The sequence below is a fragment of the Ostrinia nubilalis genome, chromosome 29 (genome assembly GCF_963855985.1).
Source record: "Ostrinia nubilalis chromosome 29, ilOstNubi1.1, whole genome shotgun sequence".
In the NCBI taxonomy this organism is placed as follows: Eukaryota; Metazoa; Arthropoda; class Insecta; order Lepidoptera; family Crambidae; genus Ostrinia; species Ostrinia nubilalis.
Genome location: NC_087116.1, coordinates 1,473,679 through 1,490,234, shown reverse-complemented (window position 1 = coordinate 1,490,234; position 16,556 = coordinate 1,473,679). Strand labels below are relative to the sequence as shown.

At 36.5% G+C, this 16,556-nt stretch overlaps 1 protein-coding gene across 1 annotated transcript; it reads left to right on the top strand.

Annotated features, from left to right (window-relative positions):
- Positions 1–549: 549 nt before the first annotated feature.
- LOC135085671 (zinc finger protein 90-like) lies at positions 550–5,955 on the top strand. The gene is made up of 3 exons (XM_063980466.1): positions 550–879; positions 1,754–2,552; positions 4,680–5,955. Exons 1-3 carry the CDS (start codon positions 811–813, stop codon positions 5,855–5,857), a joined length of 2,046 nt encoding a protein of 681 aa, XP_063836536.1. The 5' UTR covers positions 550–810; the 3' UTR covers positions 5,858–5,955.
- The last annotated feature ends 10,601 nt before the right edge of the window (positions 5,956–16,556 follow it).

The following is a 16,556-nucleotide window of genomic DNA, read 5'->3' as shown; positions in this document are numbered from 1 at the left end:
AAAGTTGGTTTCATGGGCTTGTTAAATAATGTGTATGATATTATGAACACGTAAGTGATTATGGTGTAATTGTGTATGAAAGTGTTTGTTTACATCTCTGCTGGATTCTAAAAAATCAAGGTATACCTAAACTATAATTTTCTATCTATGATAAAAAGAAGCCTCCTCTCTTATAAATTTTTAGTTTGCTGCGCCCAACAGGGTCCTTAATGATCTCCAAATGTAACTATGTAACACCTAAATGTACTATTAAGGAAGCAATAAACGTATTGAGTATTGAGTATTTCAGTTCAGTTAAAAACGTAAAACTTGTTTTTTTTTTCGAGTTTTCAAAGATAGAGGCATCAATCATACACCTCTAAGTCCACCACTGCGCTTGGTGCACACAAAACTCATTCACGTCAGTAAAAAATAAAGAAAATATTTCTTGAAAAGATAGAGGTACAAAAGATTTATTTTCAATACAGGGAAAATTTAGTAAATACCCCTGTATCCCCGGACAGATGTTCGTTAGAACCGTCACTCTATTTAGTCTATGGTCGCTTCCTTTCTTTCATTCTTCATTTCGTTTTTAACGTCAAATGAATCTAAAAATCGTTGTAATTTACTAAATAGATTTACGTAATTGAAATGTTCAATTAAAACTAATTATGTTAGCTTATTTAATGTTATAATTAAAAGGCATGTAATTATCATGCAAGTGTGTAAATAAAATAATTGAAAAATGTAATTGATAGGTTATGATCTGAACGTTGATTTAATCCAAATATTTTTTTAATATTAAAGTGAAATAGAAATTACATTACTAATATGGATTGCGTGAAGCGAGAGGACCCAAATGTCATTGATGAAGAGAACTACAAAGTCTATGTTGAAACAGTAAGTTGATCATTGTGTTGATTTCAACTAAGCCTAAAAAAGATGAAAAGATAATGTTAATATTGTTATTCGAGGTTCTAGAGACAACGCCTGATCGTACACGGAGATATTATAATAATTATTTTATTGTTATAGTTAAATAATACCCAGAAGTTGGCTTGATAGTGAAAACTACAAGATTTTTTTTGTGGATAAATAACTTTGTTTTTATGCTAAACGAAATGATTTCACTGTGATTAACTAATATTTTTATACTTTTTTTTAAGTAGGTAAGTTATTAAGGTACTTTGTGTATTGATTTTGTGTATATCATTTTCCAAAATCATACTTAGTATTCGCAGACGTTGTAATTTGTAAATCTTAATTAATTAATAAAAGAAATACAGAATTATTCATGAACCATCTAAAAGGTAAAAGAAACTTTAAAATACTTTTTATGGTCCTTATAAAATAATTTTTTATTATATTTACTTTATGAAACTCAATCCTCTTGATTTAAAACATCCCAAAGCTTCTTTTGTTAATGAGGGTTTTCGCGTATGAAAGATCCGCTAGATGGCGGGACGTGGATGTGGGGTCTGACTGCTGCGTGATTGGTGGATTTTGACATATCTGTCAATGTCATGTCAAAAATAACCAATCATGCAGAATTTGGACCTCGCGTCTACGTATTGCCATCTGGCGGATCTCTCATTCGCGAAAACCCTCATTTAATATCAGTTTGGGATTAGGGAGTTAAACAGCCTGTAAAAAATTTGCAAAATTCTATACAACTAATAAAACAGGGTCTAATGTAAATAACCCAAAACTACATAAAACCAAATCAAATAATTTATAGAGTATTTTTTATATCTTTGTTTCTTTGTTGTTACAGCTCCAGCTAAAGTCTCAACAAATCGAAATGAACGACTACCAGCACACTCCGATATCGATGGAACAGCTCCACCAAGCCATGCAGAGCTCGTTGAACGCTGGATCGATCATGCACAACTTCCAACTGCCGTTGTCTCCACGACAGATGTCCACACTCATGCTTAAAACCAACCATTTGAGCAGAAACCTCAATTTTAATGATATCCCTGCACATTTGCAACGTAACTTAGAATTAGATCTTGTTCACAACTTGACTAATGAGCTACCGCAAAATTTAAGACATGATGACGTCATGTTGGGCAGAAACATAGACTTAAACCTGGCTAGAAGTCTAAGCAATGAGTTGGAATTACAGAATAGTTTGACGCAAACTCTTGTACAGAATTTAAACGATAATTTAACTGATATAAACCTACCGCAGAATCTAAGAACTGATATTCCACACGATTTGAACCATCAAATCGATTTGTCGCATCATTTAAATCGCAATTTAGAGCATGAATTGCTTCAAAGTCAAGAAAGAAGAACGCCTATGCACTCACTACCAGACAATATGTTAGAACAAAGCTTAGCCCAGCGATTGGACCCAAACATTCCTCAGAGATTGGACCAAACGTTGGGCCAGAGGTTGGATCAAAGGATGGTGACGCAGAACATGAGTGTGCATGAGAACCAAAGGTTGGAAAATGAACATTTGCTGCCGATGCCTTTCCATATAAAGTCGGAGCAGGACGATGATGGATACTTCTACGAGAATATTAACCAAGCCCAAACCCTGCCTGGCGTTAACACAATGAATGGTAAGATTTTTATTATTAACTAGCCACCCGCCCCGGCTTTGCACGGGTGCTAGTATACTTATAAACCTTCCTCTTGAATCACTCTATCTAAAAAAAACCGCATCAAAATCAGTTGCGTAGTTTAAAGATCTAAACAATCAGCAGATTGAAAAAGAGGCTTACAAAGGTGACTGTATAAGTGCCCTGGAAAGGCCCTATGTACTAAAAAAAAAAACTAGAAACTGGATCCTTCTAGACACATTTTTGGGGTAAAAACCTTTCCTTTCATGAAATGAAGTTTAGAACTAGGTAGGTTTAGAACTACAAATGGTACCAATATTGGTGGGAAGTGGGGATGCATACGTTTGAAAGTGTTTGTCGCGGGAGGTTCGATTTATTTGACGCCAAGTGTATTTCATTTCATTTAAAAAAAAGTTAAAAAATTATATCTAAATAATCTACAGACAAAATCAAAGCTTTACATAACTCTAGCCATTTTTAATTCCCGGTAATTTTTCAAATTAACATCTGGTGGTATTTAGACTTTTTTATCTTTTTCCCAATGAATATGGATGAGGCAAAAGGTCAGTCGCATCTAAGTTCACTTAAACTACTTTCGTGAGTGTCAAAGGTCATGTTTGAATGTGAAATATAAGCTAAAAAAGTAAACATTATGTAAGTCTTTTTTGGGTGTAATCGATTTACTGAAAGGCATCGTTGACTCCTTGGCATACACAACAGTCAGCGTCAAATAGTTTGTGACATCCAGTTACCAAAACAACAACCAAAAACAAAATGTGTTGCGAACTTTTGGCTACTTTGGGTGTCACAAACTATTTAACGCTAACTGCATGTAGTTAGATTATATTGAAACTACATTTTTTTAAAACTTTTTTTGTGTCGGGTTTATGAAATGCATACAACAGCCGCGGGGTTGACCAGTGAGTTACGTAAGTCTTTTCCCGCCAGAAGGGCGGCTATCCACTAAAACTTGGCGGTATCCGCCGGAGCCCAATGAGATAAAGGTAGATTATAAACTTAATCAAACTGGGAACGACATTTTTTTTTTCATTTGGCAACAGATATTTAGGGAATGGGAAAACTTGGATGCGGGCAGCGCAGGACCATTCGTTGTGGAAATCCTTGAGGGAGGCCTTTATCCAGCAGTGGAGGTCATTTGGCTGAAAATAGCGAGGACCAGGAAACTAGCTACGACCCTAGATGGTGTCATCAACACAATGGTTGGTTGCATAAGTTTGAATCCAGTTTCAAACGCCAAAAATATAGCGCCAACCAAAACATCATTATACGCTTCCAAAGTCAAGGCCAAATAAAAAATGCCTTTTACCTTGGTTGAGGTCACGGTCGGAGATGCAAATAATATATTCATATAGCTAGACGATGATATGTATAGAATTAACATTTAAAAACGCCCGGACATAGTCATAACATTAGGCGCAGGAGTCGATAAAAAAATAACGACCGTTTAGTCTAGCTAGAATATTGAAATTTTCGACTGTGAGACAAAGAAATTGCGAACATATATCTGTTAGTTTCAGCCAAATGACGTCCACTGCTGGACAAGGGCCTCCCCTAAGGATTTCCACAACGACCGGCCCCGCATCCAGGTACTTCCTGCGACCTTCACCAGATCGTCGGACCACCTAAGGGAAGGCCTGCCCTTACTATGTCTTCCGGTGTTTTAAGCTAGTATCCTGATGCTTCTAGAGCTCTTCCTAATTAAAAATTTGGAGCAGTCGTGCATTTGGAAGACCGCACAGTAACTGATGGTGATTGTTCTTATATTTCAACGCGTTTGTCGAACAACTTTCTGTGTGCGGTTCTGCAAATGGACGACTAGAATCCGGCTGAAAACGTTTTAAGGACGCAGCATATCAACCCGGAAACGGATCGTAACCGTATCAACTCAAGACGGTCAGTATTCTTTGTATGAAACTCCATACTGCAACGCACACTTATCCGCACCGTAACATAAACGCCTCGCCTCGCGGTTGACAGCGCGCTAAAGGCGATGACAGTTCACGATAGGCGATACGGTGTTGATCCCTTTCCGAGTTGACAAGTCTGATATGAACTATGAAAGAGTCCATAGTCTGAACTTCTCTAATCAAATATTAAAAATTGCAGGTCACATCCCAGACCACAGTCAGAACCAAAACGTGAATCCAGAATCGCTCTATGTCTACTCAAACCACGTTACCTTACCAGCCATCAGCAATATGGACTTGTACCCCCGACCACAAAGTCAGACTCAGTATTACGCTGCCACCAGAGACAACCCTCAGAACTTGGTGATGCACAGACAATTCGAGAACAACAGCCCGTACGAAGATCCGAAAAAAGATGGCGGCGTTGAACCTGTCAAAATTGACGCATCCAAACCGGAAGAACCTAAAGAAAATTTGAAACCGGCTGATCAAAACAAAATTTATTATCAAGAATATCCGTACGAAGTCAAAAATGAAGCGGAGAAAGTAAATGATTTGAATATAATCCCATTTGTGAAAGGGAAGTATGCGTGTTCTAACTGTAACGATATATTAACATCGAAAAGACTGCTTAAGCAGCACTCCAAAACTTGTACGGAGTCACAAATGGATGAAAACGGTGAGAAGCAAGGCAAGTTTGTGTGTTCCCAGTGTTCTTACAGGTGCCAAGCGCCTGCTACCTTAAAAATACATGAAAGAATACACACTGGAGACAAACCGTACGCTTGCAACTTCTGCAGTTACAAGTCTGGTCAGAAAAACAACGTAGCAAAGCACATTTTAGTCCATATGAAGCAAAAACCGTTTAGATGTCAGTACTGCGACTATAGGTGCGCTCAAAAAAACAACCTAGTCGTCCACGAGAGAACGCACACAGGGTATAAGCCCTTCGCTTGTCCGTACTGCGACTACCGGACAGTCCAGAAACCGAACTTAGTGAAACATATGTATTTACATACAGATCAGAAGCCGTTCAGTTGTGATATCTGTAACTACAGGTGCGTTCAGAAGACCAATTTAACTAAGCACAAGCAGAGGCATCTAAACGAAAAGGAAGGGGAGAAGCTAGACGTGAAAAACCAAGTGAAACCGTACAGGCCTCGGCAGAAATCTGTAAAGTGTCCGCATTGTGTGTATCGGTGTGTGCAGAAGGCAAGCTTGGAGAAGCATATCATGTTCAAACACAGTGAGTTCGCTGATCAAGGTTTGAACTTGATGAAGAGTGGAGAATGTGAGGAACCAGTGCAAAATTTAAGCGTGAAGAAAGATGTAGTGTTTGAAAATGTCTGTCCAGACTCCTTGCAAGTGCAGTCATAGTGGTAAGTGTAACGTTTTAAGTTCTTGTAAATAAGTTTTTCATCGCTTTTTTTAAGGATTGTAAAGGTGAGGCCTTTTGAAGATTTGTACATGTTCATTCGATTTTCGATTGATTCGTTAAACACTTGCAAAGATTTTTCTAAAAATAATTTCCTAGTCTATAAATGTTGCTATCGGCACTGACTGATAAACTGTCGGACAAAAAAATTGGGCCGTTTCTCTAAGCTCTTTTTTGTAATTAGTTTAAAACTAGTTTTTATTATTAATATTCATAACACAGGATTTAGCTGGTGATATTAAAACTAGATACAAGTTTAAAAAAAGTCTTGGTTACAGGCCACTAAAAAATCTAGACGTAAAAATAGATTTTGACTTAAAAAAAAATTAATAATAAATCGATAATGGACACAATTTTGAGGTGAAATATTTGTCCACCATTACATTTTTTTTAGGTATTTCTTTTGCCAAAAAAATCTGACATTTACAAAATATTTATGCATAGTAATTACATAATATCGAAAATCACAATAACATATCTTTTTAAAATCACAAATGTACATAATTAATGTCTTTCTATATTGTGTTTATTTAAATCGACAGCAATTTTTGAAAATTATGTAATTTTTTACGGTCCTGCCATTTCAAATCAGGTTCTTAAGGTTGTATATTTAAAGTTTTTGTATTTGCCAAAAATGTCAATAGGCCTCATTTTATTGTGATATAATAGCTTAGAGTCTGGTCCCCAAGCATGTAGAATTTTGTCTAATGACCCCAAGCTACCTATCCTTATCACTCGCGCGTAATTATATTGCTGTCGCGACTGTGCGACGGGCGGCAGCAGTGAGTGTGCGAGCGCGACAGCAATATAATTTAACGCGCGAGCGATAAGGATGGGTAGCTTGGGGTCATTGGACAAAATTCTACGTGCTCGGCGAACAGACTATAGAAATAAAGTGCTCTCTTTGTTCCTGTGAATATGACGTTGTGGTTAATTAAATAATGAAATAAATCAGCATTTTAATATTATAAGTTGAAATAGGGGAACGGACACTATTCAGGAATAATTGTTCGAAGTAACTTCCAAAAATAAATTTTAATTTATATGGGAAGATCTTTACTTGCTACATTTGATTAATCAAGAGTTAACCTCTCCAGTAGGCTAGATGTGCGCCACGATAAACTTTATCGATTTTACACGATAAATCAGATCAAATCAAATAGTTTATTCAGTACATAGGCCCTTTCCAGGGTGCTTATACACGTCCCAAATATAGCTTGCCCTACCACCACTTCGGGCCTTGCCTTGCCTTACAACATATGGGCTGGTGCTGAGAAGAAGTGGCGGTCGGAAACTCTGTTACCTTTGTCAGTATCATTTGAAGCCATATCGCTTATAATAATCCCATACATTTGTCATCTAAAATAATCGATTACATTTTATCAAGGCGCGCATCCTATCTAGGCAGGTTTATCATCAGTTGGCGCCACTGTATGTGGCCTAATTCACGTATTTTGCCAGTCAAGATCACACTGACGTTCAGAAGTCGTTCCAAAAACAGTTCTAAATCCGTACTCACAAGGTTCATTTCGATAGGACGATTACTCGATAGGATCGCAACTCAGCGATTTGTAGTCATTGAAGTTTTGTTACGTCGTCCCATTGAAAAACAGTTCTAAATCCGTATTCACAAGGGTCATTTTGGTAGAACGATTATTCGATAGGATCGCAACTCAGTGTTTTGTTGTCGTTGAAGTTTTGTTACGTGAATAAGGCTACTGAGCCACAAGTGACAGGACCTTACTATAGTCTGGTCTGCGAGCACGTACAATTTTGTCCAATGACCCCAAGCTACCCATCCTTATCGCTTGCGCGTAATTATGTTGCTGTCGCGCTCGCACACTCACTGCGGGCGCCCGTCGCACAGTCGCGACAGCAATATAATTACGCGCGAGCGATAAGGATGGGTAGCTTGGGGTCGTTGGACGAAATTCTACGTGCGGGCTTTAGCTAGTGGCGCTAACTGATGAGCGCAAAGAAACCATTTCATTTCAATTACTGTTCGGTTCGTATCCGATCCCCTATTAAATAAATAGCTTTTCTAAGGATTTTCATTATTTTGACAATATTATTACATAAATAGATACAAATACAACGAATTAGTTTATAGTTAAACACAGAGCTTAATTGAATTTACAATTTGTTTTTTGTAAAATACAAAAGGCATTCTTATGTATGTACAATTGTACACAGTCAGCGTCAAATGGTTCGTGACACCCAAAGTGGCCAAAAAGTAGTCAACACAACCTTATTCCAATTGTAACAAATAATAATAATAATGACTTTTATTTCAAACAATTTTACAGTTCATAGTAGTTAGTAGGATACAATTTATAATCTTAAAAGTAATGTTAGTAAAGTGTTTGGTTTTCTAAGTATTTTGAAAGCCGCCAAATGTGACTATGCCAGAAGTGTCTTCTCACACAATCACCCTCCGCACCGAACATCTCCATATAGGTGATGTGTATCTGTCAGCCACCGTTTTCAGAATGCTGTTGCCGCTGCCACGCAGTCTGCTTATGAGAGATGCTGTCTTCTTACGAAGGACAGGGTGAAAGCAGTCGGTGAGATGTTGCGCAAACATCCCCGATGCGCTACAGTAGCGCGGCAGCCGCAACAACACCCTGAAGATGTTATTGTATTGGACACGTAGGACATCTAAAGATTTCTTGGTATGGTTGACCCACAGACCTCCCGTGTAAAAACTTTGAAAAGCGTGATATTAACGTTAGCAGTACAACGAGCAAATCTGCGGGACAGCATATTATCCCGGACAGCTAGTGACCTACGCTCCCTTTCGATGTCTACATCGTCCTTAAGGTCGTCGGTAAGAAAGTGTCAACAAAGACGTGTTGCAAACTTTTTGCCTACTTGGGTGTCACGAACTATTTGACGCTGACTGTACAGCGATAAGGCTTAAAATGGACGTGTTTTTTGGTGAGAAACTAAAGAGGGCGCTGTGATCCGTTCTCTAGTGAAAACTAATGGGATTGTAGAATATAAATGAGCTGTATGTGTGAGGAAATAGAGTTCAAATTCGCTTAAATTATACGCGAGTTGGTTAGCTCAATCCTACAGACTTTCATTTGAAGCCGTATCGCTTAATATAGCTTCATTAAAGTTGACAAGAACAGATTTAAATAAAACTATAGTTCCAATATACTGAACTATCCTATCCATGACATTGAGAGCGGGGCGCCACCGTCAATACCGGATCCCTGGTTCCGATTTTTGCCATGTTGGAAACCATACAGTTGAACGATTGGTAACGCCCCCCTGTCATTGAGTTTGGTGGGACAGTTCATCGTGGGTCATCTATAACTGCGATATTAGGACTAGCACACACTGGCAGCTTGATCCACAATCAACTGGTTGACACATTTGTAGACTGCTCAAAAGTCAAAACTTTCTTAGATCTTCAAGCAAACGAAAAAGCGACTAATTTTATGCACGATTTATAATGAACATATTTATATTCCTGTGAATATAAGATCACAGTCATCGATGTAGCCCTAGCTTAAAAGCTTGAGTGATTCTTTAGGTTGCCAGTGTATGCTGGCCCTAAATTAGGGTTGCCAAACTTTGAACGCGGATATTTTGGGAAAAACACAACCAAAAAAATGGGCTTTTTTTGCTAAAAGTACTTGAAGCATGTGTCAATACTGTATTGTGAAAAATACGGTCAAATTCCAAGACTTTCAAGTGAAATTACTGGACATAGGACATGACATCCTATTCCGGAATAATTCCGGATTTCCCGGGAGACTGGCAACCCTGTTCCAAATTGATTTTCCATTCAAGCTTACGCCCAAAGGCTGTGAAAGTGTATGTACATTAAGAATTTAATATGATGGCATATAATACATTATTATAATAACCTCTGATAACTTGAATATACTAGGGGACAACGTAATTTTAATAACAGGCGGACGCCTATTCTCATGTCCTGATGCCTTGCCAAAGGTCGCGGGTTCGATCCATTTGTGTTTTGATGATCAAGATCTTTCCTATGTATAGCCCGACCAGGAACATAAAAACCCTCGCCATGTTGCGGAAAACTAATGGTACTAATTTCTTTTAATGGCAACAGTAACTGAAAACTTCATTGACATGTCACCTTGCATGTCAGTCTATTGCTGTCAAAGTGTAAACAAACTTTATTTTACATGTACGCAACTGATTTTGTGAATTAAATTGCTAAAATCTTTTTATAGTCGTGAAAGAAAAGTGGTTCACAATGTGTTAAAGTATTTGTCGAAGAGAAATACTAAGGGTTCGGACAATATTTTCATTGAATAATGTTTCCGACAAAGGTTGTCAAATTGACTGACATGTTTATCGTCTAGTACAGTCCACTATGAAAATTAGCTGTGGTTTGTTTCAACTACCTATTTTAAAAAAAAATGTCACTTTCTAAGTGTTGAATTTTATGGAATTGGGAAAGAAGTACCGAGTTTGAAGCGTTCATGAGCAGACATTGCGGTTGAATATTCAAATTCTGAATTTGATTATTGATGAATAATAAAATAAATCCTACTAGCTCGATTGATGGTTTCATTTAATTTATTTAAACCAGGTTACCTATAGTAATATTTTTTCGTTAATTTATGAAAATATCAAATTAACCCGTAATCCTGAATCCTGATACATAAAGTTAGCCTATTAATTTAACACAGGTACGACTGTACTCAGTGTTGCACTATCAAATGCAATTGACGCGCCTCTATGCCAGGGTTTTTATGTTCCTGGTTAGGCTTTATAGTTGTTGCAATTCACGAAGGCGAGTGAGCTTTACATGTGTGGTGGCTCGCTACTGTTCGTTTTTCAAAAGTTTTGATAGACCTTACACTATCGTTATGTGCATGTACACGTACACACACAAGTAAAGCTCACTCGCCTTTGTGAGTTGCAAGAACTATACAGTCAGTGGCACATGAAGTAAGCAAAAAGTATGCGACACGTCTTTGTTACAATTGGAATAAGGTTGTGTTGTCATGTCAACTTTTTGGCCACTTTGGGTGTCACACGTCACACGAACTATTTGACGCTGACCGTATTTTAGTCCCCTAATGTATTCAAGGCCGAAACTATTGAATGTTACATTGCTGCCCAATAAATTGTTTTAAAATGTATTATTAAAACACGAATTATGAAAGATTGTTAGACCCGTATAATATTATTGTAAGTGCATCTAGCTCATACCCAATAGAGAAGAAATGTCATGTATTTTGTTGGACAATAATAGAGCCAAGAAAGATCGTCAGGTCTTTCAGTCTCACCTGCAGGAGCACGACCCTCTAATTTACCAGAGGCAAGAGGATTTGTCCTACACTCCCCACGCTGGCCAGACGGGTTGGGGAGGCCTGATGGTCGCGTATTTGTCCCTTAGTCGCCTCTTACGAAATCCACGGGAAGATTGGGGTTGGTTCAACTTTGCTGAAACTACACATTCTATTGGGTATTTGCTAGACGTAAGAAAGTGTTACCAAGAGATTTTAATGTACCTTTAAACTTGCGTGTTGAGCATCACTATTTGTACATTACAATAAGTAATTATAAGTTTTTAGCTATATTTTACGTTAATCATTTTTGTAATGTTCTTTTTGTAATAAATGCCGCTTACCAAAGTGATTTATGAGTATTATTTCAGACGATATTAATTTACGTTTCATTAATTTTAAATATGAAAACTGGATCAAAATTATAAAAACAAAACCAGGAAAAATATCTGTTTTGACAAATTAGTGGCCTACTGGTACAACGCCATCTGTTGAACGATACGTAAAACACTTTAGAAAAGTTGACAGCGCCATCTATTGACATTATCCTGTATTACAATGTAATATGTTTGTATACTACTCCCTGATAGATGGCAGTATGACAGGAACAGTTGTTCGTGGTTAATTAAATTCTACTCGCCGGTAGATGGCGCTAAATGCCAAGCAAGGAAAGATAATTGAAAAAAAGTTTAGTTGAAACATTAAATTCTATTCTATTCTAACAAAATATATTTTTTTTATAAAGTAATAGGCGTAGTTATTCACGAAATATTTCTACACTTGTCAGTAACTTACATGTGCTGTTAGTGTTAGTAATCTAGATTTGTTGTTGGTAATAGGTACATCTAACGAAATCAAGAACTTACATAAATAAATATATTTTTTAATTACTTTGGTTGACGTGTCGGTTTCACCTTTCAAAAGTTTTAGACATTTTCAACATATTTTTGCAACATCCCCAACTTTCCGGTTCTAATTAATTTAAATCAAAAACAAAAATCCCCATATTTTCCTAAACAAAAAACAAACTGGCCGAAAACTTCCAAACGTTGTTACAGACAATCCAATTCGAAATTCAATTTTTGAAAACCGAACGCACGCTAGCCCGCCAATCAGGCAGTGTTGCCAACCTGACGGATTAAACCTGGCGGGTGAATTAAGGAAGTGCTTGCGTCTGACCGCGCCGCGGGCGACGTCAATCACGATAGGGATGGGATAGATGGCTGGACTATCGATAAAATTCTACCAGAAAAATTGCACTACGGTTAGTGCACCATTGGTATCTCTTGCCTAATACAACTGTGAGAGAAAGCGTACAACTATTAAAAGGGAGCATATCAAGAGCATCATATTCCAGCAATAAAATGACCTAGTCGACACTATCCATAAAATTTGAGAGAAAACTGTTCCATACACAAACTTGCCATCAATTCAAACATAATTTAGTGCGCAGTCAGCGCAGTCTGTCTTGTAATTTAATTTATACGTTTGTGTCATCATACTCATCATCATCATGTCATATTTTAGTCTCCACTGCAGGAGTACGACCCTCTCTAATTTACCACAGGCCAATGATTTGGCCTGCACTCCCCACGCTGGCCAGTGGCCAGACATTTCCCTGATTGAGGAATCAGAATCAGAAATATTTATTTGCTGTTTAACATGTTTTTTACAAGATTCCACGTGTTGACTTAATTAGTCATAGAAAATAACAATTATAAAAATGACAGTGTTGGAATGTCAAGATTATTAATTACAATTAATATTTATCATGCTTTACTCTAATTAATTCGAGTCAAGGAAATAAGGAGCCTGCATGATTTTCATAAAATTGAAATAAAATCGATAGTGCAACATCGACATCGTCACAGCACTACGCAAAGTAATTCGTGGCTGAACCAGCTCCAATTGTTTGTTCGGGCTCATTTCAATAATTATCGCAATACGTTTACAGTTTCATTGACACTGACGTTGTACTAATTGAAAGGTTTTAGAATTAATTTATGCAATATTAAAGTAATAGGTATTTTTCGAAACTGCGAGAGTTTTGGGCGGTTGTCGAATTCAAAAATGTCTCTTTTGTGTATACTGTAGCTTAACTAAATTACTTAATAATTACGAAAAGCTTTTTATAACAAAACTAATTTAAAATTAGTAAAAAAAAAACACGGAAATTATAGAGGTCCACCCATGACGTTACTTTTTAAATATTTTGTTTTGAATTAAACTTTAATTATGGTAATCGCTATTAAAAACCAATCTTAGAAAATTAAATAAAGAAGATCACTTTAATAACATAGGAGACCCAATTTTTATTAAGTAGTTTAGGCCACCTACTCCCATACGAATAAATTTTAAGCTATGCCGCCCCTTACTAAATATTGGGTTTTAAATATGATTTAAAATTTTTAGTCGCCAAAATATTACGAAACCTGTTAAAAATCTTTAACAGATAAAAAAAAACATTAAACCCTCTTTCTTCTTTCGAACTGCCGCTGCAAAAAAATAACCTTCCAATTAATCAATATTTATGTTACTAATGACGCGTGAAATCATCCGATATTTATTTATAAAACATTTGCTTTGTCATTCTGTCGTTTATACCTTTCTATAGCTAAGTTACGACCCCGCATCAGTGGAATTAAAACCTTGTAACTTTAGACCTTTTTTTGCGCGCAAAGGGTTAATTTGATAGGGGACTGACGTTGTTAAAGTGATATTCTATTGAATTGAATACAAATAGGCATGGTTTCAAATAGGTTGAGATGTTGTCAGTGGGCAAAATAAAGTACATAGTAATTTTTAATTGCAGCGTTTATTTGAATCAGAATAATTTCCGAGAAACTAAATTACTTTGTATTTTCTAAAAAGTAATGTTTACTAGGTCATATTAATATTTTAGGGCTCCGTGCCCAAAGGATAAAAACATTACCCTATTAATAACTACGATCGCTGTCTGTCTGCCTTTCATCAAATTACGTTTGACAGTCTATGCGTGATATTTGTAACGTAATAACGAGACACTGTCAAGACAAAATTAGTTAGTTATTTATTTAATTTTTAATTAATTAAATAAAGTATTTAACTAAAAAATATTTAATTTTGCCTCAACTGTGTCTCTTTATTACCTACTTTACAAATAACAAGACACTGAGACAAAATTAATGAATTATTTATTTAGTTAAAAAACTTGCGAGTAGAAAAAAATATTCAAAAATCTCGCAAGTCTATTGTTTCTGTCTCAAAAAAGGAACGTTCGAATTTGAAAATGGAAACTGCAAAAGGTCCCGAACGAGTTTGAGTGACGGTGGGCTGACAGGAGTGTATTTGACCGGGCCGGATTTGGCGAGTGTTTTCTAAAACCGTTGCGAAGCAGTTTGAAAATGAAAATGGTTGGAGCGCTCTTTAAAAACATGGCTAGGGAATATTACATACAGCCTGATGAAAAGATAAATTGTATAAATCTTTACTTATTAGCTAGCTAGCTGACCCGGCGAACTTCGTACCGGTACTGCCTAGTTAATTACTACGCCGCGGACTACCAGTAGTTTAGTAAATACCTACCTACACTTACCCTCCTTTTTTGGAAGGCTACATGTTAATCCAGGGTGCCAGCTACCTCCATACCAAATTTCACCAAAATCTGTCCAGCCGTTCTTGAGATATAATTTGAGTAACTAGCACATTTTTTTATGTAACTATCAAATAAAGTACGTAGGGCACATTATGCGTTTCAATCAGGTGCCTACTTACAGCTTGCTCTACCAACACTTCGGGACAACATTTATCGGCTGCTGCGAGAAGAAATGATAATAAGTAATTTTAAACCTCGCTAATATTTTTGAAGTTTTTTCTTTTTTTTTCTGTTTTTTTTATAGTTTAATAAGCTGTGACGTTCTCACGCCCGCACACGCAAGTGCAAAAAGTTTAAAAAACACAAAAAAATGCAACATTTCTTAAAGATACAGGTATAATGTTAAATCCAAAAGATCAACATTTGGGGCCACACACGTTACTTATTATGTTTTTGATGGAACCGGTAAAGTGCGAGTGGGATGATATTAGGGGGTTCCGTATGATTTTGTTTGAATTTTCGTTACAAGTAGGGAAAAAAATATAAAATGAAATAGGTAGGTAGTTACTTGTTTAATTTATTAATTACGTAATAAGGTAAGGTTTATTAATTTTAAGGTACCTAAGTAGTGCCTTACATTCACTAAATAAATGTATTTAACAAGTTGTAGACGGAGAATTAAGTAAGTTAGATAACATTTTGTGTAAAATAAGCAATTTTTAGTTTAATACCTTTTTAGGATAATTTTAGTATTTAAAAGGGTTCATATTCCATTTTTATTTCTCCTGAAGACCCCTAAAAGATCATCCCTCAAACGTCAAATTCACCCTTTGGATTAAAAAACCTGCACGCATGGCCGCATCTCAACACACTCCAAAATGGCGGCTAATTTGACATTAAAAAACGCGCGAATCCCATTCACAGATAATTTATCGACATTTTGTAATACGAACGTTTTATTAATGATCTATTTTTCTATCTAAACATTCATTGTGCTGTATGGAGGTAATAAATTATTTTCGTACGCTACAATTGGTTTTTAAGTTTAATGTTTACGCTTTAGAACACTGTTGTAAATTGAAACTGGTTTTATATTGGGCTAATTAAGATATTTTCCAGTACATAAACTCTTTGGTCGTCGTTGTGAATGCTTGTAACGGCTGTTGCGAGGTTTTTTGAACAATAATGACATGTTTAGTTTTTTTTTATATTTAATAGGACGAAAATATTCATCGGCTGGGACTAAACTCTCGTTCTCCAACACTGCAACTCGTCGAACCATAACTTGGAACTCCTTCTAATTGTTCTGATTATTTTCTTTGCGTTTGTTTAACTTTCCCCCGGACAAACTTGACCTTCACTGGTTGGGTTTTAGTCCTGTTAAAACACTGCAACTCCTTTACAGCCAGGATCTGCAGCTTAGCCGCCAATATAACCCAAAAAGTAGAGGCCAAGATAGACTGTTTTAGACCCTGCAAAGAATCTGATTAGGAATGCAAAGAAATTGAATTGAATTATTAAATTTATTTACACTTTTCAAAGGGGAAGACTGAAAAAAATGCATAAAGTTAGAATAAGATTTAAAGGAATTATTTATTCACCTGAAGATTGGCAGCGTCAACCAGCCAATCTGGATATCATTGGGCTGAGGGAGGCCTATGTTCAGTGTGCAGTGGACGTCTTGTGGCTGAAATGATGATGATGTCGTACCCATTTGAAGGTGTATCTTGAACTATTTAATTATATTTTCCCCCATTTTTCCAATGAGTAGGTACTTATATTCCATCT

Bases quoted from the DNA above. Each gene is read 5' to 3' on its own strand.
- LOC135085671 (XM_063980466.1), top strand. From the start codon at position 811: ATGGATTGCGTGAAGCGAGAGGACCCAAATGTCATTGATGAAGAGAAC. The intron at 880-1,753 runs GTAAGTTGATCA...TTGTTGTTACAG, and splicing joins ACAAAGTCTATGTTGAAACA to CTCCAGCTAAAGTCTCAACA. The intron at 2,553-4,679 runs GTAAGATTTTTA...TAAAAATTGCAG, and splicing joins TGGCGTTAACACAATGAATG to GTCACATCCCAGACCACAGT.